At 33.0% G+C, this 19,080-nt stretch overlaps 4 protein-coding genes across 4 annotated transcripts; all 4 read right to left on the reverse strand.

Moving 5' to 3' along the window:
- Positions 1–463: 463 nt before the first annotated feature.
- LOC110824288 (putative UDP-arabinopyranose mutase 1) lies at positions 464–3,039 on the reverse strand. The gene is made up of 4 exons (XM_022054875.2): positions 2,583–3,039; positions 1,571–1,821; positions 1,293–1,461; positions 464–1,127 (listed from the first exon to the last, which is right to left on the reverse strand). The coding sequence occupies exons 1-4, from the start codon at positions 2,904–2,906 to the stop codon at positions 786–788; spliced, it is 1,086 nt and encodes a 361-aa protein (XP_021910567.1). The 5' UTR covers positions 2,907–3,039; the 3' UTR covers positions 464–785.
- A 612-nt stretch (positions 3,040–3,651) lies between these two features.
- Positions 3,652–6,760, reverse strand: LOC110823995 (cytochrome P450 85A-like). The gene is made up of 9 exons (XM_022054501.2): positions 6,430–6,760; positions 5,929–6,250; positions 5,650–5,799; positions 5,301–5,552; positions 4,731–4,817; positions 4,540–4,618; positions 4,304–4,410; positions 4,100–4,224; positions 3,652–4,016 (listed from the first exon to the last, which is right to left on the reverse strand). Exons 1-9 carry the CDS (start codon positions 6,627–6,629, stop codon positions 3,905–3,907), a joined length of 1,434 nt encoding a protein of 477 aa, XP_021910193.2. The 5' UTR covers positions 6,630–6,760; the 3' UTR covers positions 3,652–3,904.
- A 3,143-nt stretch (positions 6,761–9,903) lies between these two features.
- LOC110823994 (PLC-like phosphodiesterases superfamily protein) lies at positions 9,904–12,243 on the reverse strand. The gene is made up of 8 exons (XM_022054500.2): positions 12,132–12,243; positions 11,901–12,017; positions 11,425–11,562; positions 11,176–11,274; positions 10,698–11,001; positions 10,325–10,548; positions 10,158–10,244; positions 9,904–10,037 (listed from the first exon to the last, which is right to left on the reverse strand). Exons 1-8 carry the CDS (start codon positions 12,225–12,227, stop codon positions 10,008–10,010), a joined length of 1,095 nt encoding a protein of 364 aa, XP_021910192.1. The 5' UTR covers positions 12,228–12,243; the 3' UTR covers positions 9,904–10,007.
- Positions 12,244–13,467: 1,224 nt separating this feature from the next.
- LOC110824244 (Dihydropterin pyrophosphokinase / Dihydropteroate synthase) lies at positions 13,468–16,585 on the reverse strand. The gene is made up of 3 exons (XM_022054819.2): positions 16,005–16,585; positions 13,803–15,494; positions 13,468–13,710 (listed from the first exon to the last, which is right to left on the reverse strand). Exons 1-2 carry the CDS (start codon positions 16,069–16,071, stop codon positions 14,029–14,031), a joined length of 1,533 nt encoding a protein of 510 aa, XP_021910511.1. The 5' UTR covers positions 16,072–16,585; the 3' UTR covers positions 13,468–13,710; positions 13,803–14,028.
- Between the last annotated feature and the right edge of the window lie 2,495 nt (positions 16,586–19,080).

A 19,080-nucleotide genomic window follows, 5' to 3' on the forward strand; every position in this document is an offset into this window, starting at 1 on the left:
ATATAAAATTAAATTTTAATTTTTAATTCACTATATATTTATTTAAAATTTTAATTAATTATAAATTATGGAGTTATGCATGAAATACAAACAAAATCTACTTACGCCTAACAGCATTGATATATTTTTCTATATTTATCAGCTCGTGGTTATGTACGGATCAAAACGTGAGATGGGATGCTCACTTTACCATCTTCTTTCTCGGTGACCCTACAGGGAAAAAAAAAAGGGTTCAAAAAGCCGACCCGGAGCTCCATTAGAGGAGACTTTGACCTCCAACAAAAGGCCTCTACGACCACACAAAAATTTACAGCGTCTAGAGGACAAAAAAAAAAAAAAAAGCAGTAGCCACATATGCCCATTACCCACATATAATCATTTCCAAATTCAAATCTGAAAATTTCGTTGTTGTTATATTCAAACCAATATATGATTATGCTCAAAATGAAAACCCAAATAACGATAACGCTGACAAATATCATACTAATTATATTACAAATAATAACCTCAACAACAACACTATTTCTGGTACATGGCGTAGCAAGGGCAGCCCGGCCCGTTCCTTCCCCGGTTTTCATGTACGGGAAGACTTTACTCTTACTCCTGTTGCTGATGCATTGGGTTTTTAATATTTAATTAAGTTTATCATTTAAAAAAAAAAAAAAAAAAACAATACTTTTCTGGTAGAAAAAGTGATAATAAAAATAATCATAGTAATAAGTAATCATGGAGAAACTAATAATCTATATCTATACCAAGAGCAGGAGCTCTTCATTCTGAGCATTTCATTTGGTGGTGCCGTTGGGTAGGCTGGTAGATGCTGCCTTAGCAGGGTTAAGTTCATCCCAAGACTCAATCCATGTGACCATTGCATCCGCAAGTTTAATGAAGTAAGGGTCTGTCTTTCCAAGCTTATCTTTCACGTACTTAGCGAGCTCAATGTAACACTTCTGAACGGTAGTGCATTCCGGTGGAAGGGTGACAGCTTGAAAGAAAGGGATGATTTCTTCTTGCCAGAAGATACCATTGTACTCTTTTTTCAGATTGACAAATGGATTGCTTGCCTTGCTGTGCCATATGTAGGGCAAACCGGTCTTCACCCCCCATCCCATGTGGTCGCATATAACCTGCAATTTCATCCATGTCAAATAAGCATTTTAAAACAATCAAATCAATCACAATGAACCAGTGATTCCATTAATATTGGATCGAAAAACATTGATCTTGTCATTCGCTTCTACTTAATAATTTAGAACAAGAGGAAGAATAGACAATTCGCACAGAACATTTACCTTCATGCACCAACCAGCCCACATATCGTCATATCTTCCAATTGGTTGTCCATGACCCATAAGTCCAAAGTACATTGCTGGTCCGATGAGTTCCCGATTGAATGCCAAATTCATACCGCACATGGGGAACAGAGTACCCCTTGGGATTGTCATCACCGCATCAACATATCTACAACCAATGGAGAACAAAAAATGAGAATTAATGCATACGACAGTTTCAGTCTTACTAGTTTAGTTTAAAATGGCAAATAACTAATCTAGGAGTTTGGTATATATACCTTGTGTTTCTCTCATGAGGCTTCACAAGCTGGGTAGGAGCATCATAGTCAGGGATGTTGAGCCAGAGGCCATGAGAGACAGCCGTCGGGACACCCTCACGAAGACTAAAAGGATATCCACGTACAAAGTCTGCACCTTCTCTGTATGGATCATAAAGGGTGTTGAAGAAATTTGGAGTTGATGGTGACAGCAGGTTCTTTATGTGCTGCTCTAGTGCATTGATATCTTTTCCAGAAGGGTCTTTAGCCACCTATAAATTATAAAATGAAGATGAATTCATATGAATGTGTTAACTGTTTGGATGCATATGCAAACAGGGAGCGGAGACAGCTGAAAGGTATAAATCAACCAAGTGACTGTCTAACTCAAAGATGCCTCAATTTCATTTTTTCTTGCTAGAAACTAAGAACAGAGAGAGAAGAAGAACACAGATCTAGCAGGATAATTCAATGCTATCATAAGTTAAAAACAGAATTCTAACCAGGAATGACTAGTAGAGCAAAACAAGAACCAAACTCCACCAATCTATGATAAACAATGTAAATAAAATCTACATATGATAAAGATCTATAAAACGATTCTACCTAAAACTCAAATTCACAGGAGAAATTCTCATTCAGTCTATGTTTGGAACATAGTCAAAAAGTCAAACTTTCACACAAACATATAGTAAAATCATGTCCAAATCCCACCAAAAATTATCAGATAACTCCCCGGCTGTACAAACCCACAGAGTTACAATCAAACAAGGAAAGATCCGAATCTGCCAAAGATAAAACACGCACCGGGTTGTTCCATTATTCAAATATCAGGAACAGAACCTTAATAATCAGCCCTAAGAACCAAATTTAGGTGATCTTTTTCCAATTACCAAAAATTCAAAATCACTTCCCTTCAAACGCCGTTTCTCAGCAACGAAACAAAACGCATCAAAAAGGTATCCACAAAATACCGTTTAAATAAAAAGAACGAAAGGTAAAGAAACAGATCAAGTGAAGACAAGCGACTTACGAAACAGTCGTCATCTATAGTGAAAATATACTTCTTCTTGGAAACCATGTAGCCAAAGCACCGACAGGCAGAGTCCTTAAACGAAATGCAAGAAGCTTTAGGACCCAGAATCCTGTTAATGTCGTTCCTGTTGTAGAGCTCGTAATCAAATCCCTCAGGAACTTTGATGGTCTTTGATGGGTCACCATCTTGGACGATGATCAGATGGTACGGCTGGAAGAACGGCCTCCACATCTCCAAGAAATCCAGGTTCCGGATCGTGGGTATCACTATATCCAGTTCATCTTTCAACAATGGTGTAGGTTTCAACGACGATTGCGCCATTGTTGAGAGACAGAGGGTGACGAGAGAAGCAGGAAAAGAGGGGAGTTGTAGTTGTAGTTGTAGTTGTAGTTGTAGTCCAAAGAGTTAAAGGGAGATTTGTCTTTGCGTTTATAGAGGGTTCTAAAGATTGTTTTTTTGAAACACAAATTTATAGTGTTGGATTCCCCAGTTCGGTTCGGATCCGCCCCGAATTTGAGCCTGATTTGATGTGAATATAACTGTATAGGCCTAAAAATGTTGGTATGTTGTTTGTGTTATTTTTAATTATTTGATTTTTTTTATTAATATTTTGTTTTTTAATTTTTTAAAAATATATGTATTACAATACCTGTTAAATATTATTAGTAAATTTGTTACATAACATTAAATTTGATACGCAACTATTAAATATTATTAGTAAATTTGTTACATAATATTAATTTAAATGTACATTTGTTATTGGTTAAATAAATTTTTATATTAAATAGCTAAAATATAAAAATATTTTAATTATTTTTAATAAAAAACTAAAAAAAAATTATATTTCTCTTCATTTTAAAAGCAAAAAGAATTTATCTTTTATTTTTATTATATTAAAAAATAACTAAAAATTAAAATATTTTTATATGTTAATGGTCACGTAACAATTCACTCAACCATAAATATTAACGTGTCTAAGTAAAATGATTAAAAGAACAAAAAATTAGTATGTTAATTAATTTAAATATTTAAAAATAACATTTATGTTATTATAATGTTTTAAATAGTATTCAACGTTGTTAATGTGAATTATAATTGAATGAGATATGTATATATATATATATATATATATGTAGGGTAAAGGGTAAGTAGAAAAGAATAGTTAAAATTTCAAACATTCTTAATTTTAATGGCTTTAATAATTGCATGCAGCTTTTCACGTTACCAGCTGCCTTGGTGTTTGAGTTAAAACTAAGCATATGATCTCGATATTATATATAATAATAATAATAATTAGTCTAATTCAGTTGGAAAAAAAGTTAAATCCTTAATGATTTCAAATTAGTAAAATTTGATAGCGTTATGTGCAGCCCATTTGGTGCTTCAACTCTAGGGAACTGCACAATTTTCTCTCCCCCAACTTCCTCCCATCTGCACCGACCATATAAATATTAATCAAGAAATTTTTGTTAAAAATATATATATATATATATATATATATATATGTACTGAACCTGTATTTTGTAACAAAATAGTGAAGGAATGTAGATATTTGAGCAATGCCTATTTCCTTTCCGGGACACAACCTGCTTCCAGCTCCAAATATTAAGCAGTACTTGTGAGACTGCATGTTATTTTCCTGCGCTCAATTTTACAATTTCTTGATTAGATTAATTCTAAGATTCAAACACCCATTAATCAGGTTAAGACTTACTCACCAGCCATCTCCACGGATTAAACCTGAAAGGCTCTGGATATATGTATGGGTCATAGTTTATTTCCCTGGTATACACGTATATTCTCCATCCTTTTCGTATAACAAAACCTGAAAATTAATACATACATATATCTCTTGGAAATTTCTTGAATTCAAAATTTATATATTTTAGTAATTAATTAAGCGATAACTATACACGGTGATAATATATAACTTTTAAGGAGTTTTATTGCCTACCATTCAATTCGACGTCTTGGGTAGTCTTTCTTAGTACTCCATTGACAACTGTAGCCAATCTAGAGGTTTCAAAAATCACCTGTACATCAAAAATATATATATATATATATATATATGTTGAAACTTAAACTGGTATATGTATAATCAAAATTAAATAAACAAATTGTTAGATGATTATATTTGTTGCTCACTGCGCGAGTGAAGGTCATGGACTTGTAGTCATCCCAGTCAATTGCATCCCCTGCCTTTTTCCTTTTCTGTATAGCCAAATGCTCTTCCTAACCCAGTACAAGATATATATATATATATATATCAGTAAATCTATATCTTAGAGCCAGACAATAAAGCTGATGTAATATAAATATCTATAAAGAATTATCTCGACTTCTTTTTCATCAGGTTATAATAAAAATAAAAATATTAATTATGATGTTTTGTACTATAAATTAAATAATTTTAAAACCTAAAGATATTGTTCTTTAAAAATTTAAATCCAAATTATCAATAATTATATATTAGAGTATCATTTAAAAATATAATTTTTTATTTAAACATCATGAATTTGAATCTCACTAATATATAAATTATTTTTTAAGTATATTATGAGATTAATTATAAAATTTAATTTTGACGAAAATAATATTTTCTTACAAATAAATTTTATTAGTTTTGATGACTATAATAATAAGATGCATAATTAAATAATTCAATATTTAAAAAAAAAAAAATTATTTACTAAAAGATCACACTGATTCACTTACTCGGAGTTCTTGAAGAACTTGAGGATTGTCGTGAAGGTACTTGATGGCCATCATCGAGGTAGTCGAGACAGTTTCATAACCCGAATTTAAAATTGTAATGACTTGATCAAGTATCTCCTCATCACTCAGATTGTATTTTGAATTTTCCTCTCTCATAAGTTGGTCTAGCATGTCGTTATGCAATATTGTATACGATGAGTTTCTTCTTTTCTCCATGATTTCTCTCAAGATTTTAATAACCCTTTTCCTCGCCTGTAACATGTTCATCACCAAAGAAATACTAAACAATATTGAGCAAGAAATTCAGACATATAATTATAATAACTAAGGCTTAGATAATTTATACAACCTGAACCCCACGGTGATAGTTTGTGCCTGGAATGTTGATGGGAAGTGATAATGTTCCTAACACCAGCTTATCAAACTCTGTTTTGAATCTTTCATAGAACAAACTTGATTCTCCTTCAACAATTTGTTTCAAGGCCATTAACAGAGCCATCTGAATGAAAGATAACCAAAATCCAAAAGCCAAAATCAGTTTTTATTCGTGCCATATACAACAGAAGCTTATTATAAATATATGAACCCTCTTTTTATTCACACCCTCTATTTAGACAAAAGAGCTGACCTCGGTGGTTTTTTGTTGGATATCAATGGTTCTGGCTTCCCAATTGTCAAGGAATGATCTAATGAAGGAATCTGTTTTGAGCAGCAGATGGTCTTTAATGGCGGAAGGGGCAATAAGGGATAGCAATGAGCCTCTAATAACCTTGTGAGCCGAACCATGCAAGGCTGCAATATTGGATTTCCCAAGAATGTCAAGCATGGACTGTGGATAGCCTGGAACGAAACCTTTTTCTTCATTCATGAGTATGTATCTGTTGAGCTCTGGGTCAGTACAGATCACTGTAGGGCAGCCCAATATGTGTGTCTTGAACAAACTACCGTACCTGTCAATATTCATGCCTTACTTCATAAGTACATCTTGGAAAATAATGAATAACGATTCAGATATAGTCGAAAACAAAACTTGGGTTTTGGTGGGAATATGATTAACATAAAGATTTTATGAAGAAACACCTTGCAACTGAAGCCAAAAAAAAAAAAAAAAAAAAAAAAGAAAGATGACCTTGCTCTCTGGTTCTTTATAAAGTTTGGTCCTTCAGAAAGAAACTCAGTTGTCTCCCCAAAAACAGGCCAACCCATTGTACCAGAAGGCAAGCCTGTTGTGTTGTATGTAATCTCATTCCATCTGAGAAGAAAGAAAACGAAACACACGCAAAACGACAATGCAATCAACCCACAAACCACCACCAACAACACAGCCATCGATTCGTATGAGTCTTCTGCTAAGGTTTCTTCTTTATGAGTCAGAGGAATATTGAGTTTATGGGTCTCGCTGCAAAATATTAAATAAAAAGGGGGGGAAAAAAAAAAGGAGAAAATAATCTCTTGAGCAGAAGTAGATAGAGACAGAACGAAATACTACTATGAAAGCCAAAACATTGCACCCATCTAGTGAAGCCTATTATGACATGCAATCTGGGCAATACTAATAAATGCTGGTTAATGTTCTAATGATATCAGATTTTATCATAACTTTTTGGATCCTGAATATTACTCTTCAGATTTGGTTACTACAAAGACAAATTTTACAATTTCATGAAGAGATTTGTGAGCATCATCTCTTCAATGGTTGACTAAATCATCCCTTTAGATTACTTTAGATTTTCTGATCTCCTCACCCCTTTTTGTTTTTTCATTCCTGGTTTACAAATATGGAAAGCTTTTTTTTTTTTTTTTTTTTTAAAAAAAGTTTGCTTTTAATTCTTTTTGTTTAAAATTATTGAAAGTAATTATATCAATTTTAAATTATTTTGTATAAATATTAGTAAAATTTTATATATAAAATATTTATATTTATTAACAATACATATAAAAATAACGAAATAATAAATAATCTTCTAAACAGAAGAATAATGTAATAAATGATATGTAACGTGATTAAAAGGTTGATGGATGAAAATGAAGATTGACATATGAAAATTGTGATAGACGGATGTAAGTCAGAGCTGACAAATAAAACGGCAAGTTTCCAACCTATAAAACGAATAAATAGTGATATTTATATATTTTTATTCATAAATATACTACGCTCAAATTAATAAAAAAAATAAGTTAGACACGCATTTAAAGTACACTAAATGCTCAATTTAACCCTTATTTTAGTTATTTATACTTATACAATATCATCGTTTACTAATACACGATTACGATATAATTTAAAAGTTATGACACAGCTAATATAACGTCTAATAAAACTCTACTATCCTTACTATTATTCACATGGTGACTGTAGGTTGTTAATTGTTGTATTTTTTTTTTTTGGCTATAATGCCACTTGTACCACGTTGTACCATATGTTTATATGACATGTAGTTTAAATTTTTTATACTTCAAAAATATTATAGAAGTAGAATTAATATAATTATTTTGTATATAACATTTTTTTTTTATTTTTAAAATTTTCAAATATATTTATATATCCTCTACCAATCCTTTAAAGACACATATTTAATATGCAATCAAATTCATTAATGATTTTTATTTTTTTCCTTTCAGAAATAAATTTTGTTGCTTTGTGAAAGAAATCATATTGTTGCTTGAGAAAATATTGATACAATTAATTTACGCAAAATATTCCTAATGTAGAAATGTTAATTTTCTTCCTTTAATGTGTGAATTCATATAGTATTTCAGATATATAGATATGCACACACACACACATATATATATAAGTAAAATCCAGAATTTATACATGGCAACTCATTATCTTAAATTATTTTATATTTTATATTTAGTATGATATATGTATATAGTTATCTACTTAAAATTTTTTAGATATAAACTAAATAGTTAAAATATAAAAATAAATATGGGTATAATAATATTATTATATGATTAATTTTTAGTTAGCTGTAATTCTTGAAATTAAGTACCATATAAATATTTTACTACATATTTTGGTCTCATATCTTCTTCATTTCATAATATTTCAGTAAAACTAAGTTTTTTTTTTTACATTTTCATTAGAAACTTTTCTGTTTCTATTAAAATAATTGTTTTATTTTTATATAATTAAAAAAAGATTATATTATATCTATTAACATATGATACAAGTCTTTAAAAATTACGTGTCATGATTGTAAATTATTATTATTATTTTTAAAAAACTAGGTAATTAATCCACGTGGAATGGATATTAAATATGTGCATGTATGAGATTCTTGAACATAAATAATTATGTGGGTAATCAAAAATTTGGTTCATATACTAGTAACTTATGAATGTGTGGGCTAAGCTCTAGCAAGTATATATCGAATTTACAAATGTAAGTGTCCATTGATATATAATAATTAAGTATATTATTTTTTATACTCTATATAAATTTAAAATTATTAAATTATAAAAATTTATTTAACTATTATGATTTTTATGAAATCGTTTAACATAAGAACGCTAGTATTTCAAATAATTCGAAGATCACATTCATTAATTCGCAAACGCATAAGCAATTCGAACATAACGAGTAAGGCCAATCTCGAGACAATTAATGAAATCACAAGCTAATCTAATATGCAACTGTACATTTAAATGGGTTTGCTGCTCTTTTTTTTTTGTAATAACTTTCAAAACTATCCTATAACCCACAAGAAAACTTAGTAATCATAATTAAATCAAAATTTAATTGAAATTAAAACTCTATAATTAAAGTATATTAGTAAATCCTGATTTTTTTTTTTTTTTAAAATAAAAAAGTTAAAATTAGTAAATGATGGGGAGAAGTTGATGGGAGCTAAATTTGGTAATTCATTAATTGTGTTGACTTTTGGAGACTGCCTTCCACTCCACTCTGAAAAGTTAACTCTTCTAAAATGGACCCATCAACTAATTACTGTCAGTAAAATAATCGTAGCTCTTAATTTCTTTGAAGCTTTTTAGAACATTCATTACATTTAGCATCTCCATGCTGGCTAATTTTCAGAATTTTAAAATTTATTTTTCTCCTTAATTATCTCCAAATTCTTGAAAGTGTTTTTATCAGAGTTAAAACATGACTTTAAATTCAGTAATTTTATTAAATCAAATATTATAAATTAAATAAATTTTTACCTTAATCATTATAAGTATTTAAATCTTGTAATAAAGTAATTTTTTAAATTAAATTAAAAATCAAAATAAAATAAAATAAATTTATCATTTAAAAATAAAATGAAACTAAAAATATATTTATTTAAAGTTTAAAAATTAAAACTAAAAGTGTTATTATTTTATATATGCAAAAAAAAAAAAAAAAAAAAAAAATCTAACGGAATCAAATTATTCTGTAATTAATTTTTAATACTATTTTATATTTTATATTTTTAATTTATGAGTTTGACATATTTGATTTATTTGTATATTAAATATTTATACATAATCCGCACCTGTTAGATGTTTTTAAGAAACAATATACTATTTGGATCTTTTCTTCAGCCAAGACAATTATTTACTATACTTATATATATATATGCGTCGACTTGTATCAAATTTCACGATTCGCTTTCAATTATAAGAATTTGGAACTTGCATTATCATATTGGACTTAACCCAGTTCATACATCATGCTGGCATATATATATATATATATGTATATTGATATCATTGTTATGGAGAGCATTTCTCTGATGATCCCAGCTGCAAGAAGGGAAAAAAGGAATGAGTATAGTTAATTATAATATGTGCGATGGTGTATATTTCTAAATTAATCAAATATAAACAATATATATATATATACTCTAAAAAATAGTCACGTACCACACAGTCATGTACATCATCGCGGCCGCATTGCAGCTGACCGTTCAGCATATCCAAAGCTCGAAATGCTCCTCCTCCATCACTTCTCTGCATCACCCAAACAAATCATTCTAAGAATAAAATATTCTGTAATTACTTACTGAAAAAGTTAAAAAAGTTTTCGAGACCTTGTAATAATCCACAGCTACAAAATTAGCCCATCTGTTGCCCGCAGCAGCAAAACAAGTTTTGAGCATATCATTAAGGTCTTCTGAATTGTCTATACAACTCAACTCCTTTACTGGAATTGTTTTGAAGTGATTTACCAGCACCAGTGATTTGCTCTTGTCGTTCAATCCCGCTGATTCTTCCCGGTTACTGCAACTCCCCGATTCCTCTCCTTGAGACCCATCTGAAATTTTTTCTTCCATGTTAAGGTTTTCGGGAAAAATGGCTCCGTGAATTATAAGATATCATTCATTTTAAACAAAAATTTATATATTTTAATAATTAGATGATACTTTTGAATTACATATTGTATAATTTGAATTAGGCACTTACAGTGATTTTCAACCATGTAATTCCACTGGTAAGCGATTCCCTCGGTTTGTTGCTTGGCACGAGCTGAGGTGAAGACGATGAGGCGGTGATTATTTGCAATCATGTCTTTGACAAGAGGCCAGTCTTCACCATTTTGAGGCATTTTGGAAACAGGAAACCAGTACTTCATCAACCCCGAATCCTTGAAAACTTTGGTCAACCCATTTGGGGTTTTAACATAATCCTCTAGGATTAATGTCACAATTTCTGATGGATTTGCTGCCAAGAAAGCCTCTACTTCTTTCAAAGTGTCTATAGCAGGTTCCTATGGTAATAAAATATATATAAGAATAATCACATCATTTTGTTTTCTCTATAAGACTGTGTGTCTTGAATTTTTGTATATATTTATTCAGAGGTTATGTTGTACTGTGTTATGATTAATACATTAAAACAAATAGTTATTCAGTGTCAATTTTAGTTATATGCATATACTTACAAAAGCAGTAAAATCATGGCATTTTCCTTGAAAAGAATGGCACAACCAGACATCTCCTTTGAAGTCGTAAGTGTCCAACATTAAAGCTCGAACACCGTTCTGCAGATAACATATATATATATATATATATATAGAGAGAGAGAGAGAGAGAGAGAGAGAGAACAAAATAAAAAACTCAATGAAATTAATGGAGAATATTATATATATATATATATAGGAAAATAAATATTAATAAATAATATGACTTACGGTTAATTGTTGGGTTACAGTGTCTTCTTGATTAGTAATTGTGACTCGGGGAATTCCAGTGTGGGGAGGCTCTCCGCGAATGGCAAAAGAGTTGTGAGTTGTTAAGAAAGCGTATTTGTTGAATGGTAACGAGTTGTTCTGAAACGACCAAACTCGTTACGTTACAAGATGGTCTCTGAATTCTAAAGTCTAATTGAGTATAAGTATATCTCCTCTTTAATTTTGGTCAAAATTTCACATGTTTTCTTTTTATAAAGATTTTTGTTGTATACCCTTGAATCTAGACACTTGTTTGTAATTTACCCAAAAATTAGTTCTAGCACATCTCGAGTTTTGATCTTGTTAAAGTTTCTTTCACAAATAAGGTAAAAAAAAAAAAAAAAAAAAGGAGCTTAATTTCTGGTTTGATTAGAAATGGATTGAGTTTTGAGATTTACTTTTTCTTACAGTGGGTTGGAGAGTCGTAGTTTAATTACCAGGAGCTTGAATTGGTCTGTGTAAATTGATCTCACACATCTTGAAGGGCCAAGCGCGCAAGAAAAGCAATACAGTCCAGCGCCGCAGTCTTTGTCTGACGCACATTCCTCTCCAATCTACTATCACAAAAAAACAATATATATATATATATCCACTGAAAAATGAGAAAAAAAAAAGAAGATTTGTACCGAGTTTTAGAATGTAACAGACAGTAAAATATAAGTATATACCAGACAACCTCCATTAATAGAGCAAGCAAAGGAGACGATAAAGAACATTATTGATGATATGATCCAAGCCACCTCTCCCATTGGACAAATCGTCATTTCCTCAGAAAATGCAAACTGGGTTTGGAGCACTCAAAAGAGTTTGTACGTAAAATATACATATATATATATATATGTATGTATGTATGAAATTTATTTTTCATAAATTGAAAGACAGACATGACACATGTATTTTATAGCCTTTTCAGTGTTTGGTAACGTAAAAAAGTTTTGTCTGCATATATAATATATATGGAAAAAGAAGACTCTATAATGAAGATGTAATTACTTATACAATTTATTTGAAGACATTAAACAATTAGGATTCGTGGGCTAAGATAGCCTCAATTGCCGGAATGGGTAAGGGTTTAATCATGCAAAGATTATCTCAGAAAATTAAGGGATTCTTACGTCCTTGTGGAATGGAAAACTAATTATTACCTTACCATTTTTTTATGTATATATATATATATATATATATATATATTGCATGTTTTAGCTCCTAAAATAAAGTTGCAGACTCGTTATTCCTCGTTGGGCTTTTCGTCTAGTCATAAATTTCACAAAGTGCCTACTTGCAGATCAATTTAATTTATAAAAAATTTATTTTATTTTAATGCTTATTAAGTGACTTATTAATTGTAAATTTAGTAATCATCATCTGTTTAATTTTAATTGTTATTATTGTCATTGATTAGTTGTTTAATGTATACTAATCTTTTTTTATACTAATGAAAAATAATTAGAAAATTTTGAAATAAGATATAAATATAATTAAAAACTACAAATAATAAAAAAGAATTTACTCTTATTAAATTGTATGGTTTTATAGCATACGTTTTATTTGTGGCTATAAGCTAGTACCCTTACGAAAGTCAAATTGAGCCAAAATAAATACTAATTTGACTGAAAAATAAGCTACAGTAAGTAGTTTGTTTTTATTTTGATCTGTAAGACACTAAACTATAATCAAATGGGCTAAAACAAGGTAACTTTATTGGCTTTGTTCTAGAGAAGCTTCTTCAACAATGGCTTCTCCTTGCTCCATGGATTCTACTAAAAAGACAAAAACTATGTATTCTATCTCTTCTTCAACCTCACTATCAATTAGCAAAGATAAGGAAGCACATAGGCTTATATATAGTACTAGAAGAACTGCCACAAGCTGCTTGAAGTTTTTTTTTTTTTTTTTTTTTAATAAAAGGAGCCAACGAAAAATTTTTGACCATCTTGGAACAAACGCCAACATACTTGAGTTCATCTTGTTCTCCAGCAAATTTACAGAAAAATATTAACCAGAAAGCATGAAGAGATAGTTGATGAATAGATGGAGAAATGCCAGTTTCGGATACTCCCGAGCAAGATGATAAAAACTTAACAGTGCCGAAGTAAAATTGGTTCTATTTTGCAATTATAAGTAAATTCTATATATAAAAAATTAAAATTTAAGAATAAAACAAAAAAAAAAAAAATACAATGAAATAAAATGTAAGAATAATCTCTCCCTCTTTTAGATGGAGATAAGACATCATTGAATCTCCACCTACAAATATATAAAATGACAATTAGTTAGGAGGCAGAAAATAGTTGGAGTAGTTGATAATCTAATAATGGTTATCAGAGTAAGATCGATACCTATTTTGCCTTGTAAAAGTCACAGAGGAATTAAATAGAAGATTATTTCTCTCTCCCAGCTTTCTTTTTTCTTTGTGCTTCCACTCTGTGTCAGATCTCCTCTCTGTTATTCTTCTTCCGCAACTTTCCCTTGTGTTTTAATTCTTCACATAACAAAAAACCAGCCTTGGACGATCAAGTCTGGTAACTTTGTGAGCTAATATAATTTTCTGATCTCCTAAAAATGTCATGCAAGAGATCTATGGATTCGCATTGCATCGCAGAGTCTCACAGCATCTAAATTATCTCTCACATTATGTACTCTTACAATGTTTGCACCTCCCAGTACACCGGCAGTTACAGAAGCAACAGTTGCAGGATCCCGCTCCACTGCAGCAGAGCGACTACAAATTTCACCTAAGAATCTCTTTCTTGAAGGCCCAATCAATAGAGGAGCATGGGATACCGCCAAACTTTTCCTTGCCATTTCTGCTCGAAGTGTTGGTAAACCCATAAGGATATCCAAATTATCTGCAGTCTTCTTTGAAAATCCAATTCCAGGGTCAATAATAATGCTCCAAGCTGGAACACCTGCTAGTTCAGCATCTCCAACTCTGGAATACAGTTCAGAGGCAACCTGCTTGCAGACATCATCATACTGCAGGTTCTCATTATTTTGCATTGTACATGGGTCCCCCCTCATGTGCATAGCTATATAAGGAATCTTGAGATTGGCAACAACTTTGTACATGTTAGGATCTAACTGTCCAGCAGATATATCATTTATAAGATGAGCTCCCTTACTGACTGCTTCTGAAGCAACTTCCGAATAGAAAGTATCTACGGATATAAGTTTTCCCTCCATCTCAGGCATTCCTACAACAGCCTCTAAGATGGGAAGTAGTCTATGTAATTCTTCTTCAGCTGAAAGCTTAGAGGCCATTGGTCGTGTAGATTGTGCACCGATGTCAATGATATCTGCCCCTTGTGAAATCATTAAGCGAACTTGAGATACTGCAGCCTCCACTGATTGGAACTTCCCTCCATCACTGAAGCTATCTGGGGTTAAATTAAGTATACCCATTATAGAAGTTTTCTGTGACCAGTCCCACAACTGATTCCCAATTGGCAAAACCCTTCTCATTCCTTCCTTCCCAACAAGGGATTCACCTCCCAATTTTTTCCATGCTTCAACAAGTCCGCCAGAATGAGCTGAAAAAGAATGCCAGTAACCAACTGTATCATTGTCAATAGTTGATCCCAGTAAATCCATCAAGGGGGCCATTACAAAGGGTCTTTCCCAAATTCTCTCATGTGGTACAGTAAGTATATCAGAACTAACTCTGAACTTTCCATAGAACAGTATATCCAAATCTATTGGTCTTGGACCATATCTTATACCATCAGTACGACCAATTTCTTTCTCAATTTTCTTAAGATTGCCTAACAATTCATGCGGCCCAAGTTTTGTAACAGCTCTAACAGCAGAATTGAGAAAGCGAGGCTGATCAGTCACATAGGCAGGCTCAGTCTCATACAAACAACCGTGTCTTGTAATGTGTATGCCTGATTTCTTCATTAACTGCATTGCTTCATGGAAGTTATGAAGTCTGTCACCTACATTACTTCCCAAAGCAATCACTACTTCCTGCTCAGGAGACTGAACTTCCACTCTCCTAAGTTTGGATGAATTGAGAGAGAAATTGCAAAATGCTGCAAGGAGAGTAAAACTATATATCATAAATTGAATTCCAATAACCTCTATTATACTAGTGGAGACCATGATATAGATACTGATATTAATCTTTTATTTATCACAAATATTCCATTGGCTTTTCAACATTGTCCTAATTCTTTTCTTCTTTTGGATAGAAACAAAAAAAAAAATCATCTAAATTTCCTACAAGGAAAACTTTGAGAGCTGAAACGGATTCATAATTTAAGAAACAATCGTCTTGTAATAGCCTTTAAGAATCTAAGCTTTAGTTCTTCTCTCTTCTTGTCACTATATTCAGGACAACAATTTTCAACTTCTTGACCTACAGGTCATGGGAAGCATCTACAAATCCATAAAACATTACTTCCATAGTTGTTCTAAAAAATTACTTTCGTAACAAGAGTGGAATTTACTTTGTAATGTCAATCCCCATGAAAACGAGGGTCTTGGCAGTACGCATACAATCTACAACATAAAACATCAATTAATCAATCTGAAATTTTTACCTCTATAATACTTCAGGGCACCACTAAATCCAGGGTTTGCGGGAAAAAGATGCTTGATAGAATTCATATTACAGGACGCAAGTAAATTCGAATTTGCTACTGTAAAGTCCAGTCTCTCGTATGCAGCTACAACACAAACAAGAATATTGATTACTCTCTTCGATCCTCTGTATTGATTACCACAGAACTACAAGATGCTACTCTCCCACTTGACAAGCCAACCAAACAGAAAATGTTGCATGATGGGAACCTTCCCGAGCACCTTGACCGTTCCCCAATTCCAATTTAGCCCACCGCAAACATCGCTCAGCAACAACAGGGAAACATTGATAGAAGTCAGAAATCTAATGGGTGCAGATAAAATGAAGCCGAGGAAGTTGCGGCAGGCAGAGCAGTGGATTCAGCATATGTTGAGGCTGTTCTCTTGGAGCAGATTTGGAACTGGTGGGAAGATGAGATAGAGGCGAACTCTGCACTAGGGGTTGGGGACAAGAGAGACAACAGCAAGGAAACAGACAAAAGAAAGAAGAAACAAGAAATCAACGAGGTGAACGAGGGAGGGTAAATTGAGGCTTAGCGAAGTTGATTCACGTGTGAGAGATGAACCGGATAAATTTAATTGATGATTAATTAATATACCACAATAATAATAATTAAATGATAATAATATATAATGAGAAAGATACAATTTTTTAATATTTAAATAATTATATATTTTTATTTAGATGATAAGATAATATAATTATATTTTTAATTTATTTTTATTTATTATGTAACAGTTTCAGAAATTAAAATGAAGATGTATGTATTAAAAGTTCTAAGTGAGGAAGCGAAATAAAAATTCTGATTAACATCTCTTACACAATAACAAAAAACGTATCCAACGTATCAAAGAATAAGTTAATTAAAAGAAATACTCGAAATAAAAACTATAAATAGAACTATAAAATCTTTACGCGTCTAACTCGCCGTCTTCCTGCGAAACGGGCTCAGGAATCACGTCTTCCTGATCTGAAATGGTTAAGTAAAGAATGAGCTACACTAGTTCAGTAAAGACATCACACTATCTCACTGCCACAGAAGTAAAAGTTGGTAGAAAACAAAAACGACCAATGGAGCATAATTTATAATAAACTCATTTATTAATGATAAAAATATTTACTGTCCACTTACCTCGGTGAGATTTGTGAAAATAATATATAAAAACAATAACATTATAACTATCATAAAATCATATACACTTTGTAACATAACACATGTTATACTTTTGTACTTCAATAATCAGACAACAAATTTTCTCTTTTACCAGCTTACTAGTATCCGTGGGGATCCATAGGGGGTCCCCGCTACACGTGAACCATTAACATTAATAATCTGATTCCAGGGCCGTCCCCATACCCCGTCCGGTATGGGCGCAAAAACCATGAACCTCAATACCCCGTCTGGTATGAGGGTGAAATGGGTCGTCCCCACACCCCGTCCGGTATGGGCGCCAAAATTATAAACCTCAATACCTCGTTCTGTATAAGGGTGAAACGGGCCGTCTCCATACCTCGTCCGGTATGGGCACCAAAATCATGAACCTCAATACCCCGTCTGGTATGAGGGTGAAACGGGTCGTCCCCACACCCCGTCCGGTATGGGCGCCAAAACCATAAATCTCAATACCCCGTCTGATATGAGGGTGAAACGGGCCGTCCCTGTACCCCGTCCAGTATGGGTGCCAAAACACATAAGGTCTCCATACCCCGTCTGATATGAGAGACCACATTCTCGGTAGGGTTTCCTATGGATCCGGTCCGTCCACCATCTCCCAGGATATCTAGTCAGGCTGTCCACATTATCCATTTATCAATTCACATAACCTTTTTGCCATTTTTCTTAGTCTCAATTATCCAATCAAACATAAACATGTAAAACAGTAATGAACACCAAACAAGACAACAATGGGTTCACAACAATTCAAACCATAGTAAACGAAACCGTGATTCATGCATACGAAACTATAAAATAAATACATCAGATATCATGCTGCATTCTAAACTGTAAAATAGATCAAACAACAACTGACCGATAATATATCAAATTCGGGCTCCACTGTCAACCTTAATCAATTATACATATCTATTAAGTCATAAAATACCGTTTTATCATTTATTAGGCTTTAATGCCGTGATAGAAAATAGGGTGAGAGATCCTTATTTTTGGGTCTGAAATTGGTTCTACAATACGCCTACAGGTTGTCCCTAAATTTTCTGAATTTTTTTCGGGAAACTAAAACGCACTACCGGTACCTGCACGTGTCCCCAAAAACCCCAAATCAGACCCAGGGCCCCTTTTCGGCCAATATCAGAATTCTGGCACAGCGATCCGCCTTGGGTTGGCCGTTTTCGACCGTCTTCGGCCGAATTCGGCCAAACTTGCATTGGTTCCTGCGATAAAACAACCCTAGGGCCCTTAGTGGGCCAAAAAATCACGAAAAATTGAGACTTACCGGCGGCGGAGCTCTCGGGTGCGACGGCTTCTCTGGCGCGAGTCGCGGTTTGATGTTTTGCTCCAGTCAACCTGTAGAGAAAAGGACGGTGATCACAGTGGTGTAAAAATTGCATCGAACGGGAACCGAAAATGGCCTCATCAGAGGTAAAAACTGAGGGAAGTTGCGGCAGCGCCGCTGGACTTCGGAGGTATTTTTCGGCCGATTGGCCGGTGGTTTGGCTCCGATTTGGCCATAGATGGATTCAACATCAAAAAACGAGCCAAGGGGAGAAAATTTACCTCGTTTGGCGGTCGGAAAACCCTCTGGTGCGGCGGCGGGTGGCGGCGACCGGCTCATCCGGCGACTGGTTCTTCTTCTCCGGCGAGGGTACTGGCGGCTAGGGTTTGGGGTCGGGTGTGGGTGAGGTTATTTATAACCTTCCCCTTTTAGTCTCAGCCGTCCATCACGATTTAATATAGACCGTCCGATCGCAATTAAAATAGGAACAAATCTGGGTTGTCCATCACGATGCGATCTGGGCCATCCGTGCGTGATTCAATCTGGGCCGTCTGCATGCGTGAGATCTGGGCCGTCCGTGCG

Source organism: Carica papaya, chromosome 2 (assembly GCF_054855325.1).
Source record: "Carica papaya isolate Zhongbai chromosome 2, ASM5485532v1, whole genome shotgun sequence".
Lineage (NCBI taxonomy): Eukaryota > Viridiplantae > Streptophyta > Magnoliopsida > Brassicales > Caricaceae > Carica > Carica papaya.

Bases quoted from the DNA above. Each gene is read 5' to 3' on its own strand.
- LOC110824288 (XM_022054875.2), bottom strand. From the start codon at position 2,906: ATGGCGCAATCGTCGTTGAAACCTACACCATTGTTGAAAGATGAACTG. The intron at 1,822-2,582 runs GTAAGTCGCTTG...TATAATTTATAG, and splicing joins CTATAGATGACGACTGTTTC to GTGGCTAAAGACCCTTCTGG. The intron at 1,462-1,570 runs GTATATATACCA...CATTGGTTGTAG, and splicing joins CCTCATGAGAGAAACACAAG to ATATGTTGATGCGGTGATGA.
- LOC110823995 (XM_022054501.2), bottom strand. From the start codon at position 6,629: ATGGCTGTGTTGTTGGTGGTGGTTTGTGGGTTGATTGCATTGTCGTTT. The intron at 5,800-5,928 runs GTCAGCTCTTTT...TCTTTCATTCAG, and splicing joins TCCAACAAAAAACCACCGAG to ATGGCTCTGTTAATGGCCTT. The intron at 4,017-4,099 runs GTTCAGTACATA...TGGTCGGTGCAG, and splicing joins TATTTTGTTACAAAATACAG to ATGGGAGGAAGTTGGGGGAG.
- LOC110823994 (XM_022054500.2), bottom strand. From the start codon at position 12,227: ATGACGATTTGTCCAATGGGAGAGGTGGCTTGGATCATATCATCAATA. The intron at 12,018-12,131 runs GTATATACTTAT...TTGTGATAGTAG, and splicing joins CTATTAATGGAGGTTGTCTG to ATTGGAGAGGAATGTGCGTC. The intron at 11,002-11,175 runs GTAAGTATATGC...TTATTACCATAG, and splicing joins GCCATGATTTTACTGCTTTT to GAACCTGCTATAGACACTTT.
- LOC110824244 (XM_022054819.2), bottom strand. From the start codon at position 16,071: ATGAATTCTATCAAGCATCTTTTTCCCGCAAACCCTGGATTTAGTGGT. The intron at 15,495-16,004 runs GTAAAAATTTCA...CTCTCCTTGCAG, and splicing joins TGCCCTGAAGTATTATAGAG to CATTTTGCAATTTCTCTCTC.